This window comes from Danio rerio, chromosome 2 (assembly GCF_052040795.2).
Source record: "Danio rerio strain M-AB ecotype USA chromosome 2, GRCz13ab, whole genome shotgun sequence".
In the NCBI taxonomy this organism is placed as follows: Eukaryota; Metazoa; Chordata; class Actinopteri; order Cypriniformes; family Danionidae; genus Danio; species Danio rerio.
In genome coordinates this window covers 34,819,822-34,839,036 of record NC_141022.1, presented here as the reverse complement: position 1 = coordinate 34,839,036, position 19,215 = coordinate 34,819,822, and the positions used below count along the sequence as shown (strand labels likewise).

The 19,215-nt window shown below is 34.4% G+C and overlaps 1 protein-coding gene and 1 long non-coding RNA gene across 11 annotated transcripts in view; one reads left to right on the top strand and one right to left on the bottom strand.

The window, feature by feature from the left end:
- Positions 1-19,215, bottom strand: part of cacnb2b (calcium voltage-gated channel auxiliary subunit beta 2b) — a 50,803-nt gene that overhangs the window by 30,384 nt on the left and 1,204 nt on the right. For 4 of the 10 annotated variants that reach the window (XM_087239600.1, XM_087239601.1, XM_087239595.1 and 1 more), the window contains exon 1: positions 6,959-7,269. The exons of 3 other annotated variants lie outside the window; for them this stretch is intronic. In XM_087239600.1, the coding sequence (XP_087095726.1) occupies positions 6,959-6,976 (18 nt within the window). In that variant the 5' untranslated portion in view covers positions 6,977-7,269. Of the gene's footprint in view, positions 1-6,958; positions 7,270-13,920; positions 14,403-19,215 lie in introns of those variants that run through there. 3 more of the 10 variants (XM_087239598.1, XM_087239599.1, XM_087239594.1) reach the window with 3 other exon arrangements.
- The window catches only part of LOC141378367 (uncharacterized), a 48,569-nt gene continuing 47,406 nt past the window's right edge, over positions 18,053-19,215 (top strand). Inside the window, exons 1-2 of the long non-coding RNA XR_015478651.1 lie at positions 18,053-18,192; positions 18,307-18,368. This is a non-coding gene — a long non-coding RNA (uncharacterized LOC141378367). The remainder of the gene's footprint in view (positions 18,193-18,306; positions 18,369-19,215) is intronic.

Sequence of the window (19,215 nt, the reverse complement as noted above, 5' to 3'; positions counted from 1 at the left end):
GCCATCTGTATGACATTGTCATTTTGGAGTGTAGTTGCTTTACGCTTTTTCCACCCTATTTTCAAATATATTTTATGAAGAGAACTTATGCAAAAGCTCAAGGCAGAGCACCTTGAAAATAAAAACATTCTTGATGAATGGTAACAGACTGCAATACAAGAATAACATGAATAGCTTTTGTCAATCGTCTTGAATATATTGTTGATTCTTGCACTTTTTGTTATTAAGTGGATAGTTAAAGACTTGTACAAATGGATTCACTTACAGGATGCCTTGAAATGTGTGCCACTTACAGGGGTGGTACATATATCTTCCTTTTTCCAACATATAAATTAGTTTGATTGTAAAGCACTTGACTCTTTTAGTGCATACAACACATCGAAATACAATAAAACTGATATGCAATTTGCATTTAACTGTAACTGTGTTGGTGGGGAAACAGATCTAGACCAGGGGTGCTCAAAATTTTACATGAGTAATTTCCAAATATATAAAAATAACTACAAAAATTGCTTTAAATTATCAAAGATATTTGCCCCAACCACCTCTGTATCAATCTCTCTACCTTCTTAAATGGGATAATGGGACGATTCAAAGGTTAGTATGGGCCAGCTTTGGCTAGCGGGCCCTAGTTTGGGCGTCTCTGATCTAGGCAGATTTTTAAAAATTTTCGTTAATTAATTATACCCCAATTTCATGCATATTAATTGAAAATAAGGTCACACTATTTTAGAAATTTATCCTCCTCAGGCTGTTTCATCACCATATCCTCATAGTCATAGATAAGACAAGCAAATTAGTTCAGTCCAAACAGTAGCTGACCTTTTCAACAATTTTAAAGTTAGACTGTAATATCTTTCAAAAACTTACAACTGAAAAAGTAAACACTGAATGTTTAACATTCTGTTAGTTGTCAAAATAAATTGCAATGAAAATGAAGTAAACTCAGAGTCAGAAGTAAAAAAAAGTTCTCTTTGAAACCTTGTAAAACTGAGTAAATATAAATAATGCAAAGGTAAACACTGGCAATGATTAGCATATATATATATATATATATATATATATATATATATATATATATATATATATATATATATATATATATATATATATATATATATATATATATAATTAATACTTATTTACACTTTAACAGCTAACTTAAAATTAGCAGCTATTTTATAGAATAAATTCATAATTTTAATTTCCTTAAGCATTAAATTGCAGATAAAAACATGTTGTATTATTTCTTAGACTTTCTTACACAATATATATTATGATCTCGCAGTTTACGAGGGAAATGTTCTTTAACATGACAAATATCTTTTGGTGCTGCGCCTGGATTTACTTAAGCCAATCAATCGCTCTGATATTTGCAATATCTAACTGTAAGTGACTGTGTTGCACATAATCAAACATTGAATGAAAAAAAAACTATTTTAATCCAAATACAAAGCTAAAACAAAACAGAGCTCAAAAGAAAAAAAATTAACTTCCAATACAGACACCTTGTAAGGCCTTGTAATTTTTAATTAAAGCTACAGTCAATGCAATTAGATGGACTTTTGAATGTCAAATTTACCTTTAAGGCAATTCAGGCCCATGAAATTAGTGATGTTATCAGTTGTTATGAACACAATGGAGAAGCATGTGTGTGTGTGTCTGTCTGCATTGAAGGCTATAAGGGATAGAGTCCAGAACAGACGTTGCTATGGAAACCTCAAGAAAAGGAAATGTGCTGGCTATGCAGTAAATTTCGTATGAGGTGTTTGACTGCTAAAATCAAGACTTTCCATTAAAGCATACTATATAGTGTATTAATAATGATTTTTTTCACAACCTAATTTATGGTGGGCTAATTTGGTTAGTTAAATGATTATGATTAATAGGCACAATTATGTCACAGTATCACACTAGTGGATATTTTAATCCACTGCTATAATGGCTTGAGCTCTGGGCAGAACTCCAACATCCACCTACTGCAACCTGTGTGACTCCAGCTAGCGCACCACAGAACATGTCATAGGATTTGGGTCAGATCCATTTAGTGAGTCAGCACCTTTCCACACAGAGTATGACTGAAGCCCAAAAAAAAAAAAGTTCAGACTCTACCCTGTGAAATATTTCAGACAGAAACACTGATCTTTTTATCAGTGCCCAGCATCAGCATAACTATGTCCCTTTGAAAAGTAAGATCCTTAAGACAATTGGAAGAGGGAATTAATGAGATAGTTCAAAAAAAAAAAAAAGATCCTTTACTCCGTATTAACTCACCCTGAAGGGTTCCAAACTATTATGTTGAACACAAAAGAAGACCAATAAAAAAAACAACACATCTGAATTCAAATGAGTCCTTGTATAGAAAAAATTATAATAATAAGTACACCCCAAAACAAATTTAACTGAATATAATATTTAGTATGACTTCCATGTGTATTCCTTTATGATTGCTCATTACATTCATGTGGCGGTACTGTACTGTATTCTTTAAGTGGGTGCACTGAGTGTACTGAACCCTTAAAAAGGGTGCTATCATGCTTATTTTGCACATCAATTTCCATCTCATATTAATCTTGAGTACCAACAGAATAGTACTGCATCCATCTTTTCTCTAAAGTCTTTCAAGAGTTCACACTTAGATATTGCTTGATAATATTAGCAGATTTGGCATGCTGTCCCGGTAGAGAACCCTGTGCTCGGAGGTAATTGAGTCCAGGGCTCCTGCTTGGTCAATGAGCATGTAAGGGGTACAAGATCAGGTAGTTTTTGAGAGCTCCCCCTGTTAAAGAAGGAAAGAGGGAGATGGGTTGGATGAGAGATTTCTTCAAAAACTAATATAAAGCTGCGGTCACATTGGACTTTTCTTCCCATAGGCCTCCATATATACGCACGAATGCGTCAGACCGGAAATGCAAGCTTGTGCGTCAAGTTTCGCAGATCGCTGCATTTGAAAGTTCAAGCTTGGTGAACTCTAACCTGCGAAATCACTTCATGTGACTGCATGAGACCAATCAAGGCTCAAAACATGACCTTCCTAGTGATTACAGATGAGAGACCAGCCGTGATCAATCATATCATGTGCTCTTCTCGAAATAAGTTTGTGAAACGTCACTTAGTTTTGTAATACTTAGTGAAAGATACAGCTCTGCAAATCTCTCCAGAAAAGCTTTCTGTGGTCACAGCTATTGAGTCAAAGAAGGACATTGATTGTCAAATATCAAAACATTTCAGTGTGTTCAATTAATTAATATTTGTTTTGGGTTGCACATATTTGAAAGCACATATTTACAATCAAAACAAAACATTTGTGATTTGTTAAACATTTAATGATGTCTATAGAATACTGCAATTATAATTATTTTATGTTTCATTTAATCTGATGATTCTAGTTATTCACTACGTATACAGTAATGATACTTCTCCCAGTTAAACAGACTTACTTTTATGTATTTTGGGAGTGGATGAATTCACTTGATGTAAATCCCGCAGCTCTAATCTCTCCACTGCAGCACTTGGAGGTGCAGCATGATATGTGATAAACTAGATGAGTCGACATTGGATTGTAGAAGTGATCAGTTTTATAGAAAAAAAATTTTAAATTAAATTATAAGTTTAAAAAGAAAGAAAGAAAAAAAAAGAAAGAAAGAAAGAAAGAAAGAAAGAAAGCATGCCATAATTAAAGAAAAAGTTAAATTAACTATGGCTGAACAGAGTCAAGGGTGTCACGGTGGCGCAATGTATTGCACAGTCACCTGTAAACAAGAAGGACGCTGGTTCGAGCCTCAGCTGGGTCAATTGGCATTTCTGTGTGAAGTTTGCATGTTCTGCCCATGTTTGCGAGGGTTTTCACTGGGTGCTCCTTTTTCCCCCACAAGCCCAACGACTTGCACAATAGGTGAACTGGGTAAGCTAAATTGTCCATAGTGGGAGTGTATGGGTGTTTTTTTTCAGTGATGGGTTGCAGCTGGAAGGGCATCTGCTGTGTAAAACACATGCTGGATAAGTTGGCGGTTCATTCCGCTGTGGTGACCCCAAATTAATAAAGGGACTGTGCCAAAAAGAAAATGAATGAATGAATGAATGAATGAATGAATGAATGAATGAATGAATGAACTAACACTGCCATTTTCCAGAAAGTTTCATGAAGTGCTGCACTGACTGCCGTATTCTAAGTGAAGCCCTCTTGTTATTGTGTGTGTGTGTGTGTGTGTGAGTATGTGCCATATAATAAGTGGCCATTTAAGAAGATCAATCCTTAATAATGTCAACAAGAGCTAAGTTTGAAAATAAAAACTTTCAGAAATTAGTTGCAACCTGGAAGTATCTTTTTTTTTTTTAAAGAAATACTCATATCATAAATTATAGAATAGCTCCAGTTTTGCCATTTGCACCGTCTATTCCTATGTAAAACCAATAAAGCAGATTTACCCAGATATCTCAATGTATAAGATGTACATAAGTCTCAAAGTATTTATGTAAAAGCAAGATGAATGTTATTTTTCTTAGAAATCTGTCATTGTTTACCCAGTTATGCTGTACACTTTATATTAAAATGATTTTAATGTCATATAAAGTTTATTTTACTTTGTATTATACAGATTTTTTTTTTTCAGAGGCCAGAAAGTTTTTCGAGGTCTGACTGAGTAGACAAAACTAAATCTGTGGATTGTGGAGCGGCACACTTTCTTATTGGAAACTGTCTTACTAATCTAATTAAGACTAAGATTAAGATTTCCTGACTGTTGCTAAATGAGCTCTGGCAGGTCGCCCAGGTATTCGACCGCTCTTCCATGGCTATGCCAAATGTTACAATATATTGTAGTGGCTGTATTTTTTTTTTTTTTTTCAATTTATACTTGTAATTGGTAAGTAAGAGATGCTTTAATCTTAACATACATAGATAAACATGCAATATACTGTAGTGAACAGAACAATGTTTCATTGATTTGATCATTTCCTAATCCTAGATGTGGCTCCTGTCCACTTAAAACAATGCACATATATCATAATAAATTAAAGGCTCTGCTAGAATGAAAATGAGTGCTATAACAAATATTCTTTGTTAAATAAGTTTACATTTATAAAGGGCATTTTACACTCAGAAATAAAGGTACATGAGCTGTCACTGGGGTGGTACCTTTTCAAAAGGTACACAATTATACTTGAATGGTCCATATTGGTACCTCAGAAGTATATATTAGTACGTACAAATTTTAAGAGGAACACTTTTCTACTTTTTAGTATTTAATATGTACCCTTGAGTTATTAATATGGAATGTTCAGGTACAAATTTGTACCTTTTGATAAGGTACCATCCATGTGACAGCTTGCGTACCTTTATTTCTGAGAGTGTACAGTAAAAATATTTCAGTTTTTCTGCTTAATTATTTAATGTGTCGCGCTGTTTCTGAATTAATAGTTTAAATACCATGTGATTGTGTGTTTATCATCTATATCGGTTTTAGAAGTTTAATGTTTTTCCAAAAAGCACTGCAACATGCTAACATTTTTTAAATAAGATTCACTTCATAAAATGTTTAAGAAAATCTAATAATTTCTCATAATATTAATGTTTAACTGCTTTTTATATGGTTTAAACATTGCGTCAGTTAGCTACAGCAGTTTATAAAACAGATACAGATCCTGTCCTATCTGTCCGTAAATGCAAGAAACAAAACACACAATCAGAGCTGCAGGAGCCATGTAAGGCCAAGCTACACTCATGCACAGCAGGTCTCTCTTTCTCGCTGTTGCTTCTGGTCATGATTGCTTCTCTGTAAGGAGATTAAGATGGCATGCGTCAATCCAGGATTTGGAGAGAAAGAGACAAATGCAAACTCGTCCTGTCCAGCAGACAACACTACAGATAGAAACCGTTTCACACCTCCTCATCAAAGCAAGAACACATTCTGGTAGACAAAAGTTATAGCTCTGCATTTATTTTATTTTTTACGAATGAGCTTTTTTTATATATATATCTAAATTCTAAACATGCATAAAACACGAGACAGGATTAAATTACTCTCTACAACTGGGTTTTAAATAATACAATTTAATTAATTTTAATTATTTTCCTTATGCATCTTTGAGTTTATTTATTTATGCATGCAAACATAGCAATTAGCTACTAAAGATTTATTTAGCATGAACTCTTAAAAGTCTTTTTAACAGACAAATCTGCATATACTTTATTTTAAAGATGTTTTGATCCGTGTACTGGAGACCAAGCAGAAAGTTTATAAAAGTCATCATATTATATAGGAACTAATAATGAAAGTGCAATGTGTTTTTTACAGCATTGTTAATTTTCATGATGCATAATCTAATATTATCAAATACAATACATTTTTTATTTGTAAATTTGAGTTCATGTAAACCAAGAACCCGTAGTTATTAACACACATTCTCTTTCACAAATGTGCACACACTCACACTCACACTGTAATACATCTTCATCAGGTCCACAAGTGACAATTCTAGAAGTTGTTCAGGTACTTTTACTCAAATTACAACAGCAACAACAATTTAGAAAACAAACAAACAAACAAAAGAAAGAAAGCAAGAAAACACACAAACGTGTTCTATATCTAGAGATCATTTGAGAAACAGCTGAGTTTTGTAATCCTGACAATCGGTAAAGGATTACGTTCATAACACTGCTCAGCACAAATCATTTTCAGCAATGATTGTGCAACCTGTCACGTGGAGGCTACACTTCAGAACAGTTTTACTTTTCACATAGAAAGCATCCAAGAACGGAGCACTTTTTACCACGGTACAGGAGCACACGCTGTGTACTGTCTATGGTACACGCATACAATGATGCAGAGCAGCTCAAGCTCGCATGGATTACAGCTGAAAGCAACAGATGGCACTCTCTTCGAATGACACTCTCATGTCCACCTCATCATCATCCCCTCACACACGGACAAAAACACAAACACAGAAGACATGTTACCTTTTTCTTGGGTGGCATGCCCACTCGCTCGCTTTTCTTTTCGTTTCTCCACGATTAACTGCTTAACAAGTGGTCAGTTGTATGCTCTCGCAATCGAGATTGACTAGCGACTGAGAAATATCCATGTACTATCCTCTTTAATCTGTTCCGTCCCAGGACAGCCCGCCAACTTTGTCAGATGAACCCTGAGTAGGTTTTACGGCATGTTTTTGCGCGTGGTGAAATTGGCGTGCCTCGGGTTCATCTCATAGTTGCAGAACACGCCGAGGACAGAAAGCCTCTCCATGAGTGGACGGACACGCGCGCAGAGTGACTGTGAGTGGAGTTTGACACGCTGCTCTGCTCCTCCACCCTCCTCCACCTCCCCCGCGCTCAACAGCTTTATTTATTCCACAGCGCGGCATCTGCTGCTCCGAGCACGAGCTGTAACCTGCGCGATTAGCAAAACTCCTATTCGGTATGTATTTAAAGAAGACATCTCGAAGACAACCTAACCCTAACGTTTTTTTTTTTAAATAAAACAGCTACTGACGTTATAAGGAGGTACCCCCAATAGTAAAATGCTGTCATCATTTAGGCTACTCGCCATAGTCCGAAATTTAAAGAGTTTCCTTCCTCTGTTAAGAACTATTCTGAAGTTGAAAACCTGATTTTTTTTATTTATTTCTATAGAATTTGTTAACATTCTCCAAAATATCTTCTTTTTGTCTTTAACAGAATTAAAGAAAATTTAAACTTCTGGAGGCTTAGTAAATTAAATATTTGCATTTTGAGTAAACTATTTCTTTAATGAAGCTTGCCAAGCCCCAATCACAACTTTTTAATTAAATCTTAAGCCTCACCTGTCTGTGGATATTAGCAGGTTAAAAATAAACCATGTACTTCTCAGATTTATGAGTTTTCCAAACTGTGAGAACTTCTCTGGGGTCCTTTCAAGTCAGTTTTTGACATGTCTTTATATTAGTAATGTCATTTAAAAAAGTAATTCTTACAATTTTAAAATAAGCCCATAAGCCCATAAATACTACAATCTCATTTAAGTTTACAAGGCACACAGAAGTCGGGACATTTTAAATTTTTCATAAATTGGTAGCAATGCTATCGCAATGTGATCATCCACTAGTCACACTGGGAGCAAACGCAATGTTGAGTCTGGATTATAATTCATCATTTGCATGTGTTCTTGATGCCTGTGATTGTATAATGATTTTAAAAGCATTTAGGCATAATAAACTGCACCATTTGTAACTTTAACAACAATTCATTTTATTGAATTCTTCTAATTTGCATCTTTCAGTTACTATATCTATATATTACTATATATATACTATATATACTATACTATACTTTCAGTTACTTGAATACTATTGGAAAACGATAAACCACTTTGTATTTTTTTCTTGATTGTGTTTAGATTGTTATGCATGAAATACTCACAACACATGCAAATATAGAAATGCACTGCAAATAGCACAGACCACAACAAAAATGTGTCAGGGGACCCCAAAAAGTTTATAGAGTGTTGACTAGATTTTATGGAGATGCACTCCCACTGATAATCGGTCTAACATAATAAATTATTTTCAAAAAGAGATATTCAAATTATCTGGTAAAATTGTATTCATGTCACAATATATATTGCAAAATAAAAAATATCGCAATGCAAGATTTTTTTTTTATATCGTGCAGCCCTAGTAAGTAAGTGATTTAATGGTCCACTCATAAAGACAGCGGGGTTGATGTTGTTATTCTTAAATCAAACATTTCCTCAACTTCCAACTACTTAAGGAAAGTGAAATGTTAAGCAACAACTATTTCAGCTAAAAACAAATTCACACAACAGCATTTTGTGGTCATGAAAATGTAAACTTTTTAAACTTTATTGTGCACAAATTACATGTTCGGTATGTTCAGTACAGTACAACCAAAACAACAACGGTGGTCTACACTTTTAAAAGAGTATATACAATGCTCAGCATATCCGAGTACACCCCTTGCAAATCCATACTTTTGAACTAATATTTTTAATAGGATTACAATATTTATATTTGTGCATATACATTAGATTAGTTAGTACTGAACCCAAATCTGAAGCTAATCTAACAAAAAACTTAAGATAAAGTCCAAACATTAGTATACAGACAAATGTATATGTTAGAGCAAAATATTAAAAAAAATCGAGAGAAGCAAAACTTACATCAAATTTAGTTTAAATTTTGTAGTTTGTAATTTTAGTTTTCACTATTTAACCTTTTATTTAAATTTAAATCTATTATTTTTTATTATTTTCTAAAGATGTTCAGTGACAAAAATATGATTTTAATAAATATATCTGTTTAATAAATTTGATTTCTTCAAATGTACCAAAAGATTCATTCATTTTCCTTCAGCGGAGTCCCTTATTTATCAGGGGTTGCTACAGTGGAATGAACCGCCAACTATTCCAGCATATGTTTTACACAGCGGATGCCCTTTCAGCTGCAACTCAGTACTGGTAAACACCCATACACTATCGCATTCGCATTTAAAAATAAGATGTACTCAGGGGGCAACGCAGTGGCACAGTAGGTATGCTGTCGCCTCACAGCAAGAAGTTTGCTGGTTCGAGCCTCGGCTGGGTCAGTTGGCGTTTCTGTGTGGAGTTTGGATGTTCTCTCTGCGTTCGCGTGGGTTTCCTCCGGGCGCTCCAGTTTCCTCCAAAGACATGCGGTACATGTGAATTGGGTAGGCTAAATTGTCCATATTGTATGAGTGTGAATTAGTGTGTGTGGATGTTTCCCAGAGATGGGTTGTGGCTGGAAGGGCATCTGCTGCGTAAAAATGTGCTGGAATAGTTGGCGGTTCATTCCGCTGTGGCAACCTCAGATTAATAAAGGGACTAAGCCGAAAATTAATGAATAAATGAAAGATGTACTCATTTATGCTGATGCATGTGTACAAGTGTCAATCAGATTTGGTTAAAAATGATTGTTCCAAACTGTTTTTGTAGTGTAAGTTCTTAAAATCAGACATTTTTTGAATGACCATAAACAGCACAGGCTTCATAACATGCAAATTATTCACATAACACAACATGACAGAAAACTGGATATTTTAAATGCATAAACAACAGCAGGAGTATGACTCATGAGCCTAACACATGGACCAAACACTGGGCCAAATATTACATTAGCATTAGCTATTATACCAAGTGACAGGTAAAACTGCACTAAAATATTACAGTCTGTTGTACGGCTTTGAAAAATAAATAAAAAATAAATATAGGAAGTCCCTATATTTATAGTGTATTCTAAATACTGTACAGCTGCATGGATTGCTGCATTTTATTAGCACCATTTAGTTGCTTTTTTTCTCTGGTGACTACAACCATATCGGAACAGAAACAGAATGGAGAAGGAGAAGCACTATCCTAGCCACCAGAATATGATATACTAACACTGTAGCCCACTAAAGACCACTACGTCTGTCTAGATGACCTATATTTGGCACTAATCAGATGACAGAGTATTAAAGTTGTACACCTGAGTGTGCGTGTGTGTGTGTGTGTGATCCTGTGTGTGAGAGAGAGAAAGCGAGGGAGGGAAAGACAAAGAAACAAATAGCATCTTTCTTTACCTTAAATCAGTCTAGTTTCTGAATATACTGTATGGGTAATCAATACAGGGGCAAAAGTGTTTCTAGGTTTTTATGTTCCTCAGTAAAAACATAAAACTACAGTAAGAGTAAAGTTTGCTTGAATTTTTGCTAATTAAATTACACATTTTGAGTTCATAATACATATATGGCGTTTACTTTTCAAATAATAATAATAATAATAATAAAACATTGAATGTACAGTGCTCAGCATAATTGAGTAGACCCCATTTTTAAAATGAATATTTTTATCAATTTCTCAGTAAATATAGGCACGGGCGAGGTAAGCAGCCGCATGGGGCCCCGGGGAATTAGGGGGCCTCGACCAATGCCAAGGAGCCTCTATTAATCATATAGCTCTTTTATACATTTTCTCTCATATGTTGTAAAATCTGTCTATAACCATTAAGATTTTAAAATTATTACTTCTTATCAAAACCGGGGCCCCCATGAATAATAGAACGTTCCGTCCGTACTGCACATGTGCGAGATGCAAGCGCTTCAGTCAAATACACTGCCAGCCGGTGTTGCCAACTTAGTGACTTTTCAGACCCCCCCAGCAACAAATTTTCAAAAAATAAAAAGCGACTAGCAAATGTTTTTAGCTGGTACTGTAGATTTTAAGTTTTAGCACCGCGAGCGTGAGGTATTTCCCTGGTACAGTCAAACCGATTTGCTTCTCCTTTGTTTTAAATGTAATAATTTAAATGGACCATTAATTATTTCTTGCTGTTGTTCACAATCACAGACACTTTTGTGACACCAGTCTGCCATCGATTACAGTAGAGGCAGGTAGTGTGTTTAAGAGTGAGCAACTTTTGAGAACTTTTGGGAAAATAAATGACACTGTGAACTATTTTTTTATTTTTTTTTTGTTAATTTATTGCTTTTAATTTTACACTAGGAAGGTAAACATTTCTTTAAGTTCTAAAATGCATTTATATATATATATATATATATATATATATAGTATATTTAATAGAATAATATTATATTTTAACATGCAGTTTATTTTTCAACAATGCTATGACCCTTAAATCACTAAGTCCACCTCTAAATATGGGAAATGTATTTTGGTGCATTTAAACAAAACAGATTAACTAAACAGATATATTTATTAAAATAATATTTTAGTCACCAAACATATTTAGAAATTAAAAATATTGCATAAATAAATTACAACCTAATTTTTTTTTGCTTCTCTTCATTTTTCCTCTTTTTCAAATTTGTATTTAATATTTTTCTATAACATATAAATTAGGTAAATTAGTTTTTGGATTGTTATCGTAAGTTATTTTGTTAGATCAGCTCCAGATTCGGCTTCAGTACTGACTAATATAATGTATATACACAAATATAATATTTTATAGCTTCCTATTAAAAATTAAAAGATAGATTTGTGATGGGTGTACTTTTATATGCTGAGCACTGTAATAAACTAAGACTATAAGTATGGAAGTCTCTTATTTCAGCTTAAAAGATAAGTAAATACCTAATGCAGACCTTGCCATGGGAAAAAGTGAGAAAGAATAGATTATAAATACTAGATTTTGTTTCTCTATTAACTATTGTTTTTTGAAATAGGCAGTATTTTTTGATAATCTAGATTTTTTTAAAAGAACCACATTTAATAATAACTTATTATTTTCTATTTATATGTATATTAATTAAATATATTAGGCAACACATTTATAAATCATAAATATTTTGTCCGTCCAAAATAATGTTTTTAATTCTAAATTGGTTTACTAAAAGTAATGCCAAATGCTTCATGAGATAGTGTTGATGCATTCGTCAGTATTTTCTTTTCTCTCTTTTAATTCCTTAAAACATTATAATTTACGATTTAACCTAGTAAAAATGACAAAAATCCTAATTATGTAACTTTCTGTGTAGCCAAGAGCATGTACAATGCAGTTATTTAAAAAAAAAAAAAACATTCTCACTTTTAAATGTCATCAACCCACACGCATGCAAGCAGTCATGATCACTCCATGAGAACACAGATGCACTTACTAAATTACTAGGTGACAAATCTTTGCGTGAGACACTTTACGTCAGCCACACTTACCGAATAGGATTTTTGTGGAGCATCCGTTAGCCATAAACACGTCTGCTATTTTGTCTAAGTACAGACTGCACAATGCACTCTAAAAAAGGGACATAGCTCTATGCTGGTTTATAAAATGATTGTTTTATAAACCTAAACATAAATATTACCCCAAAATATAATATATTTATACTCATGAGATGGAACATGGATTGATATAAATGTGAAAGCACATGCAGTTGGATTACGTTTTCATACATATCTCACTCACACACACACACATGCAGAGTGAATCTATAAGCCTCTTACAGAGGGGTGTGTGCAGTGTAAAGCCACACTCAGTAATACACTGCTCAGAAAGGCACAACCAGGCAGACACGCACTACTGGAACCCCAGCATCAGCACATCTCTCCACACACACACATTCAGATCAGCTGGAAGACAAACATCTGTCTGACCTTACAGTCACACCAGAAATGATCAGCTTTTCTGCGGGATACTGTGAACTTCGACTCCACTGCCCCTTAGCTCCTAATCAAATCATCCAATAATAAAAATATCAAAAATAAGTCATCTTGAAGAACAGTTTTTATCCAAAATAGCAGTTCCAAGTCATAAAGGGCTAAATAAATGCATAGCGTATACTGTAAGTTGACATGAACTTTCTCAGTTGTTCAAATGAATATAGTCCAGCATCGCCCTGAGCATGTGCCTTGTGTATCTAAAATGTTGGATATCTGATTGTCTGTTTACAATACTCCAGAAGAGCTTCATTTGTTTCTACGAGGTTTTTTTTTCTCAGTAATCCTTGTTCTTAACAGCATTCAGGTCACTCATTATGCCTGTTTGAAATGCGTCCTGGCATGAAAGCATCTTTCCCTGCACATCTGCTTGAGTATGGCATTATAAATCAAACTTGGGTGGTCTTCAGGGACTATGCAGCAATTTTTAGTCTTGATGAGCTGCGTTTTGAGCCTTTTCAAACCTCAAACCACTTCCGTCGAATCACTGTGCTAATAATGTCAGGCTAAATTATATAATGCATAACGGCTATTGTTGTAGTATACATTGGACTGCCATATTTATATACTAATAAGGACACTTGTGAAAACAAATGTCTCACCACTAACCGGCCCTCACACTGCAGCTGTCAATACAAAGTTTTGCATAAACTGAAGTTCATCAAAGCCAAACGTCCTAATGAATTCCACATTTTAGCACGATACGTATAAACAATGTACCTCCGGGTTTACTCTGTTAGTTTCAGGCAGTACTCACCCAAGAGACGTTTTTATTCTTAAGAGTTCTGGGCATTTCTGCAAAGAGGAGAAGGAGAAGCGGCGACTGATGCCCTCAAGTTCCGAGTTCACCTCTGAGATTTGTGGCCCATTAGCGCTGACGTCTGCTCCCACTGAAGTTAGGCTCTGATATGACACACAACGGTGTTTAGCCACCACCTACATGATGTGTAAAGCAAATGGCATGACCAGGGCATGACGGAAAGCATGTTTATATTATATCTTCTTGTCTGTCATTTTCTCTTTCCTCAGCCCCTCTGACTGGCAATGCATTAAAATACTGCATGAATATGTAATGTAACATCTGGATGATGCTCCGCCCCATAGTGCTGGAGGCAGGAACTCATGAGCGACCAATCCAGCCCACCCAACAGCTGGGAGAGGAGATTTAAAATGAAAGAAAGAATAAGGTGGAGCACAGGGCACGTCCTGCCCAGTGTTGTCAGACAGATTGTATGTCCCTCTAAAACAGGATGAGCAATCCTCATAATCCTCCAGCGCTATTCAAGCACTCTCTCTGTCCTGCCACTGGAAAAGGTCAAAGCATTGAGTAAAGGAAAAGAGCACAGTTTGCTTTTCAAAACCCTCAACTACCACTATTATTGTCCCTGTTAACTATGTTGAGCCGGTTTTGCTTTGGAATGAACACAGATGAAAGTGCATTGATCTGTGAGTGGATAAAATACTCTATGTTATGCACATGTGGTTGTTTCTCTTCTAAGTTTCCAAGATATTACTGTAAATAATTCTGGAATAGTCTAAAACCAAAACAAGGCAGGGTACAAATAAGGTCAAAACCAAGAAAAAAAAAAGATTTTAAAACCTAGACAGGTCTTGAGTACTACACAAACATAGCCCTTGTCATCCACATTTTCATGACAATATGCTGCTTGCTCACATTCTCAGAAATGAAGGTACAAAAACTGTTACTCGGGTGTAAAACTTTTGTAATTTTTTTAGATCATTCGTACACCACCAATATGGACCCTTTAGGTACAAACATGCACTCTTAAAAAGATACGTACTGAAAGGTACTGTTGTACCTTCATTTCTGAGAGTGTATTTGGTAAAATCTCGTCTCAGTACAGGCTGGGATGCTGTGCATCATGAGAGCATATATCATCCACAAAGCTGACAAAGGGAATACACTTCTGAAAGATAAATAATGAATAGGACACCTTATGGTCTCATATACTTAACCGACTTGAAGTGTGCCGTTTGGGACAAGGCTAATGCCCTATCATGGCATATAAACAACATGGCTCTTCTAATATTGGCAGATATAGATATTTGGACAGACTCGTTCTCCAATCTCCATTGCCCATGGAAAAACTGAATACCAGTCCTGGATATCAGCTGAAATTGGCACTACTTTCACATACTTCATATCACACCACACAACACAAACCCACTCTCTCTTGTCTCAAAGAAAACAATAATGGTGCCATCTTGCGTCAATTCAAATGTTGAGGAAAATAACTTAGAAGACTTGTCATGTCATGTACACTATAAATATTACTAATATCAATCAAAAAGATAGTTTTTTTAGGTTCTGCAGTGTTTTGTTTGTTTGTTTATTCAATTCACCTGTACCATGTCTTTGGACTGTGGGGGAAACCAGAGCACCCGGAAGAAACCCACCCCAACACGGGGAGAACATGCAAACTCCACACAGAAAAGGCAACTGACCCAGCCGGGACTCGAACCAGCGACCTTCTTGCTGTGAGGTGACAGTGCTAAACACTGAGCCACTGTGCCTCCCTAGTAATAATATATTTATTAATAATAAATTAAATGTACTAAAATGTAAATCATTTCATTAAGCAACAACACAAGTGAGCATGCAGGATCTTGCTAAAAAGGGACACTTTTTAAAACCAATGTTCAAACCAAATCTGCACTTTTCCTAGGATGGAAGACTGGTGCATACATAAATTTTGGACACATCACTCTGATATAAACCAATATGATGATCAGTTTCAAATGGTTATAAAAATACACAAACCTGTTGCTAAGGTGTCATGTGTACATTATTCAATCCTGTTTTTGAGCTTCAACTTTCCAAATGATTAAAAAAAACAAAAAAACTGTCAGAGTGAGGAAAGCTGGCTTAACAAACGAAATAGAGTGGGTTTACTCAACCTTTTCATTTATATAATGTGTTGTGTATGTGAATGCCAGAAACTGGCATTAACAGAGGCATGTCCTTCATCTGCTGCCATGCAGTCTCCAGTATCCTGGCAGGATCATGACAGAGAAGGGTGATCTGCCATTAGCCCCTGCCAATAGCCAGACAAACACTTAATATAATTCAAGTTCACTCAAGTTCAATATCTGCCAAGAAAAAAACAAGAGTTGACTGTTGTATTGGAAGAACATTAAAGTTGAAGCTAAACTAGGCTATTTCCAACTTTTCCGGTCATAATAATGACTCATTACTTGACCTTGTCAGATTAAGCTGCTAAGAGATACCATTTTCACTTAATTACTTCTTCATGCAAATCATTTTGAATAAAAGTGTCTGCTTAATGAGTAAGTGAAATAAATTAAAATAAATAAGTCATATTCTTACTTAAAATACCAAAAATAATGTGTACTACATCTTAAAAAAACATACACACAAGAAAATAGTTCCTGACTGCTATGACCTTAAACCAGCAAGTGCCACAACGCACATATAGGCTATACATATAGGAGTATTTTGTCAAAAAAGTGGCAAATTCGTCTGCAAGAGATGACATGTAAGACTGAATGATATCTTTTAGACACAAATACTTGCTGTATAATCCATATTTGGGGATTAGAAACACAACAGAAAGCAAAAACACATGGCAGGGAATTGAAATAGGCCGCACCTCCCAAGTGCACTTCAGAGGCTTAACAAAAAAGTTCAATCCATCCAACACATCAACAGCATCACACAAAAAACTCTATTGAAGACAGAAATAGCTTTTAGAGTTTGCTGAAGAAAAAACACACTATATACCTTGTTTTCTTCTATTCTATATATATATATATATATATATATATATATATATATATATATATATATATATATGTATATATATATATATATATATATATATATATATATATATATGTATATATATATATATATATATATATATATATATGTATATATATATATATATATATATATATATATATATATATATATATATATATGTATATATATATATATATATATATATATATATATATATATATATATATATATATATATATATATATATATATATATATATATATATATATATAGTTTATGTTGAGTTATTTCTCTTTAAAGTTCATAAAAAGGTCTTATTATTTGCCATAACAGTAATATTACTGAACCAACACACAGGAGCTTGATAAAAATGCTGATTTTAGAAGAAAGATTTAGATGGCATTTAGAGGTTTTTGCATCTGAACCCTTCATATATAATTTCATATTTACATAATTCTTTTTTTACTTACCCCGGAAGAATGACAGTAAAAATGTGCCAATTCATGGCATGTTAAATTTTATCCAAAGAAAAACTATTTTATTAACTTTTTTATTAATTTTAAAACTAATGATTACAAAAAATCCACCACAATTAGAACTTAAAACTGTTTAGGCCTTTTTGTTGTGTACTGTAGTTAGAGAAGCATAAAAAAGTACTGAATAACAGACAAAAGATTAAAATGACAAATTTGTATAATTTTAAATAAAACCAAAGAACTGAGACTAAACAATTACGCGTCAGCCAGACATGTGCTAAAATGTTCCATAATATCTTTAAAAGATATTTTGTTGACATGGCAAATAGGCTAGTTAATGTTCGTTTCGTTTCGTGTGGAAGACATTTTGTTACAACTTTGTTAGCGCGTCCAAAAAAAAGTGCAGCAAGTTGTATACTCCATTAAATTCTGAATTAGTTTGACTGTGATTAACATTTTATCTTCAGACTATGTCAGCATAAGTAAAGTTAAAATCTTTTAAAAACTATAAAGACAAACATTTTTTTATACTTTATATAGTTTGTGACGATTATTTAATTTATTTTTACAAAAAAATTGGAACAGTTTTTCTATGCTATATTATAATTTAATGTTGGCGCCACAAAGACGGTTGAGAAAATGCCGCCAAAATCAGCGATGGTATCCTAAAGTGCTGGAATATCTCGACTCGCAGCGTAAAACATTTCGTCCCCCAAAATACCCCCAAGTGCGTTTCTACGGATTTGGGGAAACATCTGACGCGGTTACAGTAAGTGACACTTTCATTTTGAAATGCCTCTCTTTACACTTTGAGTTGTGACGCCTGACACCGCAAACGGTCTGAGGCACGATAAGCTTATTTACTACCTGTTTGCTCTGACAGCTTTTGGAGCTCAGTGTGCCTTGCTCTCTGTGACTGTGATCGGCTGCTCTGGTGGGATTTAGGTAAGGCATTCATCATGACACACACACTCAGTGACTCACGCGTCTCTCGTTCTGCTCTTTACACACTCTCTCATTCACTTTCTCTCCATGCGGCAGCAGCCCAGGTGGCAGTAAAACGTGGCTTTTTATAGCAGCGAGCTTATTTTTAGACCTACGTTTTAAGGCGAATTGCTGCTGAAAATACACGTTTGTTCCTAAAATGATGATGATGAAACCGGACAAATACTGAGGTGGTGGATAATGCACTCCCACAATTAAAGTAACGTTATGTAAGTTTTTGACTCTTCAAAGCCAAAACCGTAAAATGTTTGCAGATGAAGAAATGTTTACCTAAAAAACAGTTCTGAGGTCAGATATTCAGTTTTAAAAATGTCTGTTGTGTTTGTCAGAACAATGCCATAATTGATAACAATCAATTATAATACCCTATAGTAAAGCTAAAATATAGCTTTACTGTTAAGAACAAAGATGCCCAATCTAGGACCCTCAGGCCAAAGCTGGCCCATGGTAACCTTTGACATGGCCCACCAAACAATCAGGGATCATCTTAAACAGAGATCATAATTTCTAATTTTACATAAATTTTTGTTTGTTTAAGCTACAAAATCCTAAAATTAAATGTTTGAATTAAATGTGAATTAATCAGATATTTTATAGGGTTTAAACCCTAAAAAAAATTCTTTAGATGTAGACAGATATGTGTGGCACATTGTTAAAAACACTTTTAGAAGGTCATGATTCGCACTCATTAAATAATTGCTTTATATAGTTTTTATTTTACATTTCTTCAAGATTGACGCACCAATTTTTTTTTAAACCATGAGAGTGCAGGGCAACTTCATTAAAA